At 39.8% G+C, this 11,362-nt stretch overlaps 1 protein-coding gene across 1 annotated transcript; it reads left to right on the top strand.

Moving 5' to 3' along the window:
* Positions 1-404: 404 nt before the first annotated feature.
* On the top strand, positions 405-10,992 carry sbk3 (SH3 domain binding kinase family, member 3). The gene is made up of 4 exons (XM_062991763.1): positions 405-584; positions 4,110-4,254; positions 5,759-5,961; positions 8,263-10,992. The coding sequence occupies exons 1-4, from the start codon at positions 579-581 to the stop codon at positions 9,049-9,051; spliced, it is 1,143 nt and encodes a 380-aa protein (XP_062847833.1). The 5' UTR covers positions 405-578; the 3' UTR covers positions 9,052-10,992.
* The last annotated feature ends 370 nt before the right edge of the window (positions 10,993-11,362 follow it).

An 11,362-nucleotide genomic window follows, 5' to 3' on the forward strand; every position in this document is an offset into this window, starting at 1 on the left:
AGAGCAGTAGCTGAAATCTAATAAAACCTGATCGAGGGAAAAATCCTATCAATTTCAGTCAGGAATACAACTGGAAGCCAACCACAATACCGAATTTATTAAGACTTAATGGAGTAAGAGAGGAGGGTGAGAGAGAGGGGAACATGAAAAACTAAATCTTAAAGAGGATTAAGAAAGCTGGTGAGAAACATATAAGCCTACAGCTCTAATTCATACAGCAGCCAGGAGAATTCTGAGAGTGATACAGTGCCAGACAGCATGAGCCAATAGGAGGAGAAGGTGTGAGATGGGTAGGGCTTGATTAGACAGACAGATCAACATGATACTGAAGAGAAAACTTACATTGTCTCAGAGTACTTCAGACCAGTAGTCTATCCGCTCAGACACGGACGTGAATGCTTTTGAGAGTGCGGCTGATAGGTTTAGAGTCCTCACTACTCACCGGGCTTCACTGTACATACAGTTAGACAGGAGATAACAGTGCAGTCCCATGCAAATGGACAGAACTGAGTGAAGATTTGTAAATACTGGCTACCACCAAGAATTTCTAACAAATCAATTATTCAGGCCATTCAACAATGACTGTAAGTAGAATTCATTCTTAAGCACTTACTTTAAGTAACAGGACTAACAGTAAAATCAAGTACAAGTGATTTAAACTTATCTTAAATGTGCTAAGCATTAACAAATTATGCCCATGATTAATAAATAGCATTAAGAAAGTAATTATTATTTTATTTGTTTTAATTTTTATTACTATTATTATTATTGTTGTTGTTGTTGTTGTTGTTGTTGTTGTTGTTGTTGTTGTTGTTGTTATTATTGTAATTATTATTATTATTATTATTATTATAATTTTATTATTATTATTATTATTACTATTATTTTTATTGTTGTTATTATTATTATTATTTTTGGTATTATTATTATTATTTTTGGTATTATTATTATTATTATTGGTATTATTGGTATTATTGTTATAATAATAATAATAATAATAATAATTATTATTATTATTATTATTATTATTATTATTATACTGCAATCACCACAATTTCACTAATTGTGTATAAATGAAAAGATAAATGTAAGCCTGATGGTCTGGTTCAGGTACTGGACTAGAAATCAGAAGGTTGCTGGTTCAAGCCCCAGAACCACCAAAAAAACCCACCAAGTTTCCATTATTGGACCCCTAAGCAAAACCCTTAAACTCAACTGCTCAAATTGTATTTAATTGTAAGTCACAACTTCTGCAGATGTAAATGTCATTGGGATGTATATGTTTTTAAGATATTTACATGTCAAGTGATACATTTTTAACAAAAGCATTGTGATCTTTGCTACACCAAGTCATGGTAAAAAGTGTAAGAAATACACCCCAGAGGCTTTGCTGGAGGGATTTAGAATGTATTATGTTGCAGGATATAAATGCCAGCAAGGTCAATGTGTAACATTATGACTGCTGGAGTTGGGTGATACCAAATAAATTAAATAAATTATTAAAAGAAAATTAGAATAGTCTGCAAATACAGACATCATCTTTGTCGCCTGGCTATGGTTTATTTCCATCACTACTATAATAAGGGGCAAACATAAGATTATATTTATTAAAGCTATAGAAGAAGCACTTTGTCAGAATTAACTATGATTTAAAGCCTTAAGAAGAAAATGACTATGACCTGAAGAAAAAAAGCATGACTAAAAAGCATTGTATTACATGTCAGATAAACCCAATTTTCATTTTGTAAAATGTAATAAAAACAAAATCTGTAATTTGTCCTTTTTCTTGAACCTATTATTTGTTATTTAACAACAAAACTGACAAACCTGAGTACACAGAATGCAGTTCGATATTTTGGCTGACCAAAACCATCATGCTACCGCGATAAATATAGCCACATGGGTGTCGAAAAATCATTGCCACTTATCACGGTCCACCACTGCATCAAGAAATACAACCTGTAATGTTGCACAAAGAGAAAATCAATATAACATCAGTTTTGTACAGAAACGCATTAGGAAAATTAATGTCAAAGACGAAATAGATGGCCGCTCAGGTGGCGCAGCGGTAAAAACACACACTGGAACCAGAGCTGGGATCTTGATACATCGTATCGAATCTCGGCTCTGCCTGCCGGCTGGGCTGAGCAACCACATAAACAACGATTGTACTGTTGTTCAGATAGGGGTGGGATTAAGCCGGATAGGGTTTCTCTCTTATAACTAATGCAATTACAACTCCTGCTTGCACAGAGATGAGAAAAGAGTGCTCTCAGGGTATGTCTCTCCGTACACAGTGCTGATCTGCACTGCACTTGTCAAAGTGTAGGTGACAAGATGCATATGGCATGCTGCCCACGTGTCGGAGGGGGCGTGGGTTAGCTTTGTTCTCCTCAATCAGAGCGGGGATTGGCATTGGTGGAGAGGAGGCATGATGCAATCGGGCAATTGGACGCGCTGAAAAGGGAGAAAAAAGGGAGAAAATGCATAAACAAAATATATATATAAAAAAAGATGAAATGGACCATCCACACTAGTAAAAGGCATCCATACTGTTAAGATGATGCATCAGAAAAATTCTACATTTGTGTATAGTGACAAAATACAATTAAACTGGGTAGTAAAAACTATTTTTTTGCTTAGGACTTTTGTCAGTTAATTAAAGACTCAAGAATCTTAATTCAAGATTTAAGAACACACAAATCACAGATTCTTCTTTTTTAAATGCATTTTACACAATGTCCCAACTTTTTTGCGGACATATGGTCTATATATGACTCCTAATATAACAGATGCACCACCTGTAGATTATATTACTGTTCCAGTTTATTTTTTCATGATTTACAATTCAAGCACATAGTGTTAGTGTCACACAGCTCCACAGTTTGATCCTTGAATTTGGTTACTGTCTGTTTGTGCTCCAGCAGCCTCCCAAAAACACACCAATAGATGAACCAGCAACTTTAAATTCTCCTTTGGTGTGGAAGAATTGAAAATAAACAAATGGTGATGTGATTATCTGTGACATATTGGCACCCTGTTGAGGGAGTATTAACACCTTGTACACAGAATCATCCTTAATCTACCATAATCCTAATAAAGCATTTACTGAAGGTGCCTGAATTTACAGCTTGGATTAAACGTTTTATGTGATCACTAACATGGGAACTAGTATATACATGGCACTTATGCCTTGTTTGGGGTTTTAATAACCATGGTGTAATGGGGATGCTGCAAAATGCATCACTAAATACTTACTACACCACAGGTTTTGGAAACTTTGGACAATAGAAAGCTGGTTAAACTCTGATAAATACTTTTATATGGAGTCGTCTAAGTATGGAAGTTTGAATTCAAATCAGTTGGTCATTTTCATTTAAGTATAAAAGTACATAAATCAAACAAAGATCAATGGCAGTTTGTAAAGTTTGACCAGTTCAAGGCAGTCAGCCTTATTTTAGCTCCCTGAGGTCCAGGTTGCATGGAAAATGCAGCTAGTAGCTGCATGCGCACGTCTGTGTTTGGCAGTGCATAAAAGTCCGTTACTGGAAGCTCTATCAGCATGGGAAAGACAGCTCGCCCACTTCACATCACCTAGCGACAACGAACACGCTATGTGTTTGGAGTATCTTGCTAAGTACAGAATTCCAGTTAAAGCCGTGCAATTAGTTGGTATGTCGGTTGGTGTGTGGCCCTCAGAGAGCAATGCAGCTACATACAGCTGGCACACACTGCTGAGGGATATGCTGGCATGCCAAACATCTTTGGATGGTAAATGACTGTTAATCAACACAAACTATCTCTGACGTATATACCAATGGAAGATTTCTACCTTGTAATGTTTGGCAATAATTAAAATCAGGCTCAAGACAATAGGTTTTATGTTACATAAGGATTAGTGGCGTCTATTCTGAGCAGATCCAGGAATAAAAAGGCCTGTGCTACTGTTTGTTCCATGTTCTGTGTATATCTGATATTCATAGGAAGCAAGCCAGTTTTCTGACATTTGGGAAATTCCCTGAGATGTACTCACATGTGGACTGTATGCTTTCTTCATTGCTGTTTATTGTTTTACTTGCTGCTAAATACTGCTGTTGTTTTCTTATCAGGACCCTATTCGGGAACTGGACGAGCTGTGCTATCTGACAGCTCAGAGTATGACGTCTATGGTGACCTCAGAACACTTTAAGGTGATCAAAGAACTGGGAGAGGGGTCATATGGCAAGGTCATGCTGGCTGTGCACAGAAAGAGAGGTTGGTGTTCCAATATGACGCTGCTTGAACCTTTTTGAAGAGGGACCTTAAACTGTGGCACAAACATGGCTTGTTTTGAATGGCTCAATAATTTTTTTCATTGTATAGCATCTGATATCAGTATTTATGTTAATAGATTTTTAAAAAAAATAGTTAAAATCAAAACAAAACCTTTATATAAAGGCAACATTATAGTAATGACAGTACATTACAATTAATTCTAAAATTAAATTGTAATGTATTGCCATAACTAATAATAATATTATAACTAATAGCACAGTGGTGCAGTGGTTAATGCTGTTGCCTCACAGCAAGAAGGACCTAGGTTTGATCCCCAGACGGCGGTCCGGGTCCTTTCTGTGCGTACCCCGCGACCCTAATTGGATAAGCCGTTAAGAAAGTGAGTGAGAGAGCATGGTGGTGCAGTGGGTATTGCTGTTGCCTTACAGCAAGCAGAATCTGGGTTCGATTTCCCGGCCAGGCGACCAGTGTCATCCTGTGGAGTTTGCATGTTCTTTATGTGTTCATGTGGGTTTCCTCCAGCTGCTCAGGTTTCTTCCCACAGTCCAAAAACATGCAGTCAGGTTAACTGGAGACAATGAATTGCCCTATAGGTGAATGGGTGTGTATGTGTGTCTTCCCTGCAATGGACTGGCGCCCCGTCCAGGGTGTTACTGTGTGCCTTGCGCCCATTGAAAAGCTGGTATAGGCTCTAGCACCCCCTTGCGACCCTAATTGGATAAACGGTTAAGAAAGTGAGTGAGAGAGCATGGTGGTGCAGTGGGTATTGCTGTTGCCTTACAGCAAGAAGGATCTGGGTTTGATTTCCAGTCTCCTCCGCCAGTGTCCTCCTGTGGAGTTTGCATGTTTTCCCTGTGGGTTTTCTCCAGCTGCTCAGGTTTCTTCCCACAAGTCCAAAGACGTGCAGTCAGGTCAGTTGGAGCTACTAAAAATTGCCCTAAGTGTGTGTGTGCGCTGTGATGGACTGGTGACCTGTCAGACTCAAAAGGACCATGACCAAGATAATAGTAATGAATAAAAGAATCGTGTAATGAATAAAAGAATCGTGTATTTAAATAAATATAATTATTTAATAATATAATATAATAAAAAATAAAAATAAAAAATTATAAATGATAATAATAAATAATATTAATAATAATAATAATAATAATAATGAATATTATTATTATTAATATTATTGGTAATATTATTATTAATATTATTTATACATTTTCTTTTATTATTTTATTTTTTAATACTACTACTACTACAGCTTCTATTTACAATTAAATCTAATAGTTAATTAAATAAGAATTCGTTTTTTTCTGCATTCCTGCTGCACGATATAAAACATTATCAGTAGATATGGTAACCATGATTCTAATGCTTTAATTTATATAAACACAGCATACAAAACATACATCGTTTTTAATATTTGTATGACCATATAATTAAAGGCATTGTTTAAGAAGGAAACTTTGCCCCTGTTTTGTCTCTATAGGTACTCCTATGGCTCTGAAGTTTTTCCCTCGTCGTTCCACAACTCTTCAGACGTTCCTGCGTGAATACAACCTTTCCCTGTCGTTCTGCACTCACCCGTCTCTCACGCGTGCCCTCGGCATCTTTTTCTCCACATCATCCCACTACATCTTTGCCCAGCAGGCCGGTCTGTACGGAGACCTGTATGACGTCATTACATCAGAGGTGAGTTAGAGCAAGTTGGGCTAGTAATTATTAATATTAAAATGCTTAAGACAGGTGCCCAGGTGGCGCAGCGGGATATTCTGCTGGCACACCAGCACCGAGTTTCTGAACTCCTCAGTTTGAAACTCGGTGTTGCCACCGGTCGGCTGGGCGACTGGCAGTGCCTGCAGCAGATAATAATTGCCCACTGTATCTGCAGTTGGCCTAACTGGACTATGTGTGGGTGGGTGGGTCTTCATACGCTGTGTAAGGACCCTGATTGGAGGAAGAGACGCCTGTGCAGCATGCAAAGGCGAGAAGAGGAGGGCTGTGCACGTGTCGGATGCAATCTGGTATCTCTCAGCAGCGGAAGACAAAATTGAGTGTGCTAAATTGGGAGGAAAATGGGGAGAAAATGCATAAAAAATTACTTACACAAAACAGTTTGTGTGGAATTTTTATTTGTCGCTGCCGTGCTTATTTGCAGGCGTCGTTTGGTTGCTGTCTCTTTAAATGTTCCTAAGCATGTGTTGACATAATTTATACGGATGTAATTACAATATGATTGATAGTTGTGCTGATATTTTCCTGCGTGGAGGCAGGAGCTCAGACTAGCATGTACAAGCTCTCAAAGATACATTTACATGGATTCTTGCCTGAGTGCAAAAACACCTGGTCCTGTCCTCATCCAAATGTAATGACATGATGAGCTCTGCTGAGAATACAGGCCAATAAAAACACTCATTTATCCTTAACTGCCTTTTAAGTGTTTACAGCCCCACTGTAAAATGTTTATCTTTAAAATAGCAGCAACTGACATGCAACAATAATTAAGTTAATAATTAGGTAAATTACTCTGTCCAAAAAGCAACACTATTGTTTTGCCTTCCACTGTGTGTAGACCTGCGACTGTCTAAAAACCATGGACTTCTCAGGAAAAGGATGCCTTTATAGCAGTATATGCCCCTCTTAAATCATAATATGCTCGAGCTCTGAGAACTTGGTTGTGTTTCTGTTTAGAATTAATGTTCAGCTTTTTTTTGCATAATAGAGTTTCATTCTGCATTTATTGATGCAGCGGTAAACTGTGTTAATTGACAATTGTTTTCTGCAGTACTCCCAAACCCATACAGTATAATTGATTGATAATTCTCCCACAAAGTTCGGCACAAACTCGTGAGCCACTTTGCTTGCAAAAACAGATCCTCCTTTTATACCCAGTGATGATTCCCTCACCTGTTGCCAATCCACCTGCTTACTGTGGAACGTTCAAAACAGTGTAACTTTTCACTCTTATTTTGCCTCAGTCCAAACATTTCGTAATGTGTGTTGCAGCCATCAAATGTTACATTTGTTTATATTTTAAAAATACAATTAGCCGCTAAGGTGGCGCAGCGGTAAAATACGAATCTCAGCTCTGCCATCCGGCTGGGCTGGGCGGCTATATGCACAACGTTTGGCTGTTGTTCATCCAGGGAGGGAAATGCTGGATAGGGACCTTATAACTGATGCAATTACGGCCTCTGCTGGCTGATTGAAGGCGTCTGCACAGAGTAGAGGAATAATGCTGGTCAGGGTGTGTCTCTCTGTGCACAGGGCTGACTCGCATGTGAACTCGCCTCGTGCAGGTAAAAAAATGCAGTCCGCTACTGCACACGTGTCGGAGGGGGTGTGTGTCAGTTCACTCTCCTCAGTCAGGGGCGGGGGTCAGCACCAGTAGAGAGAAAGCATAATGCAATTGGGTAAAAATTGGACACACTAAAAATCCAGAGAAAATGCATTAAGTAAAAAATACAATTAAATTTGGTCAGCCAAGAGATTAAAAGTAATTTCTTGGTACTTTTGTCATTTAAGGTTTTAGAGAATAAACGAGCGCCCCCAGATGGCACAGCGGAATATTCCCCTAGCACACCAGCGCTGAGATTCTAAACTTCTCGGTTCAAAACTTGGCGTTGGCTGGGCGCCATCTAGCAGGCATAATTGGCAATGCCTTCGCCAGACACGGGTGTGGGTGGGGTCTTCAAACAGATAGAGAGACACCTGTGCAGAGTGCACAGTGCATAGTTGAAAAAGCGTTCCTCTAAGGGCTGTGCACGGGTCGAAGGAGGCGTGAGCAGCAATATACCCACTTTGACTGCAATCAGGAATCCCCCAGCAGCGGAACACAAATTGACTGTCACATTAATATTGCTACTTTTAATTTTTTATTTATGTGATGTCACACTGTACTAAACATCCACAGTAAGATGCTGTTAAAACATGACAATAGCACTGTGACAACAAAAAATGATTAACTGTCTTGCTTGCTCTCTGTATTTGTAGGTGGGGGTTACAGAGGAGCAGACTCAGAGTGTGATGTCCCAGCTAAGTGGTGCTGTATCCCACCTGCACTCTCTGGGCTTTGTTCACCGTGACATCAAACCTGAAAATGTGTTTCTGTGTGCCCCAAACTGTCGCTGGGTCAAACTGGGTGACTTTGGCCTGGTGAGGCCGATTGGTACTCAGGTCCGCGCCGTCTGGTACGACTCCCCTTTTTGCGTGCCCGAGGTCGAACAAGCCAAGCACAGGAATAAAAAGAACGGAGAAGAGCAGGAAAAGGAGAACATCTGGATGGCAGTGGAGCCCAGTTTGGATAGCTGGGCTCTCGGTATTCTCATGTATTGCGTGCTCACCAGTTCCTTCCCCTGGGACGAAAGCACATCAGATGATTCTGGATTTTGTCAATTTCGTAACTGGTTCAACAATGTAAAACAAAAGGAAGAGAGAGAGATGAGATGGAATGAACAGAGGTACTGTGAGAAGACTGACCAGAAGATCCAGATCATAGAGGAGAACATAGCTATAGAGGAGGAGGTGACAGTTATTGTCCCTAGTCAGTTTGAAACTTTAAGCACTTTAGCCCTCACGTTGCTCAGAAAACTGCTGCACCCACTTCCCAAGCATCGTGCCGCGCCCAATGAGATCCTCTCATACCTAGGGGGAGCCTGGCTTCTGAAAACAGAGAAGGAACAGAAAAGGAGAGAGCAGCAGGCACAACAGGAAGCCAGGAACATACTGGGTGGAGGAAGAGTGGAGGAGGACACCGAGAGAGAAAGGAAGCGGGAGAGATAGAAAGGTGGAGGGAGCTAGCAAAAATGTAGCTACATATTTTTTATGATATTAATATGAATTCATTAAAAAGTTTTTTTATTTGTAGTCGTATGGTGTTGGGCCACCAAAAGTTGCTCAAACAAGTTTTATTGCACTTTGACAGAGATTCTACAAGTCTCTAAAAGCATGATTGCAGATGCCAGGTACAGCATAACAGTACCACCAGACCTCATTGTATGGGATTAAGCATTTAAGCCTGTACCATTGTCATTGGTCACTGTTTCTATAGATTCACTGGCCACACATTTTGAAATAATGCAATTTTTACTATATGGACAAAAGTATTAGGACACCCCTTCCACTAGTACTACTAGACAGTGGTAGCCTAGTGGTTAGAGCTGTGGGTCACCAACTAGAAGATAGAAGGGCAGTTGTAGCCTAGTGGTTAAGGTACTGGAGTAGTAATCCAAAGGTCGCCGGTTCAAACCCCACCACTGCCAGGTTGCCACTGTTGGACCCCAAAAGCAAGGCCCCTAACCCTCAATTGCTTAGATAATGTACTGTCACAGTACTGTAAGTCACTTTGGATAAAAAGCATCTGCTGGCAGCTCAGGTGGCACAACGGTAAAAACACACGCTGGAACCAGAGCTGGGATCTCGAATACATCGTATCGAATCTCAGCTCTGCCTTGCCGGCTGAGGCTGAGCGGCCACATGAACAACGATTGGCCTGTTGTTCAGATGGGCGGGACTAAGCCGGATGGGGTCTCTCTCTCTCATGACTGGTGCAATTACGACCTCTGCTGGCTGATTGATGGCGCTTGCACAGAGATGAGAAAAGAGTGCTCTCAGGGTGTGTCTCTCCGTACACAGTGCTGAGCTGCACTGCACTCGTCAAAGTGCAGGTGATAAGATGCATACGGCATGCTGCCCACGTGTCGGAGGAGACGTGGGTTAGCTTCGTTCTCCTCAATCAGAGCGGGGATCGGCATTGGTGGAGAGGAAGCATGATGCAATCGGGCAATTGGACGCGCTAAAAAGGAGAAAAAGGGGAGAAAATGCATAAAGAAAATATTTTTTAAAAAGCGTCTGCTAAATGCAGAAAATGTAAATAAATTTTTTTTTTTATTAATTTAAATCCCAGCCTTTGTTGGGCCCTTGAGAAGGTCCTTAGCCCTCTTGGCTCCTGGTGCTGTATGATAGCTGTCAGTGCACTCTGACACCAGCTTCGAAAAAAGCTGGATATACAAATAAAGAATTTTATTGGACTGTACATGTGTGTATATATATATATATATATATATATATATATATATATATATATATATATATATATTATTATTATTATTATTATCATTATTGAATTCATGTCTTTAAGCCATAACAACTGCTATAAAGATTAATAAGATCTATCAAGCTCTTTAATAAAGACATGAAGAAAGGCTTGGGTTAAGGAAACCCCAGTTTCTGCACAGAGCCATGACCTCAGCACCACTGAACAGCTCTGGAATGAGCTGGAACATCAGATGCTCTTTTAACTAAATGGACAGAAATTCCCACAGACATACTTCAAAGTCTTGTGGGAAAGCCTTCTCGGAAGAGTGGTTGTTGTTATAGATGAAAAGATCACATAGAGGTCACTCTATTTTAATAACAATACTTAAAAATAAGTTCAAATACTTTTGGCCATATAGTGAATATTGGATGGTTGGATGCATTTAATGTGTAACCAGAGTAATTGAATATACAATATTGTATCAATATTGTTTTTATTGTACTGTCATCATGACATTGTAATTGTTTAAAGTTTCTTTACTGAACAGTGTGCAATAATTGTCTGTAAAGCACCAAATCATAAAACCAGGTTTTCACCTTGTCAGTATGTCTGATGTATTGAGTGTCATTATATTAATGTCTGTGATGTCTGATGAAAATGTTCCAATAAAACTTCTCATGTAAATATTTAGCATTGTCAGACAATAATTGAACTCTATATTTAAAAAAGTAAGTGACCTACTGGTGCAGCCTACGCATAATGTGAATCTACAGATGGGGTCTGCTCTGGACACCAGGTGAGTCTCTAGAAAGAGTGATGACATTGCACACCAGTGGAAAACCAGACTGCAGCAAGCCCAGTATCACAGTTCCAGAGAAAAGCAGGTTTATCTTGATAAGTTATCAAGGAAAAAACACTTCAATCATCTACACCTCTGTGCCCCCTCGGCTAGCCAAAATGCCCATGCAGAAGGACACAAGTCCAACGTAGCTCACTGTCGAACTTATTCAACATCTGAGCCATGTTACACTTTTGTTGTGAAAAATCGATAATGCT

This window comes from Trichomycterus rosablanca, chromosome 3, assembly GCF_030014385.1.
Source record: "Trichomycterus rosablanca isolate fTriRos1 chromosome 3, fTriRos1.hap1, whole genome shotgun sequence".
NCBI lineage: Eukaryota > Metazoa > Chordata > Actinopteri > Siluriformes > Trichomycteridae > Trichomycterus > Trichomycterus rosablanca.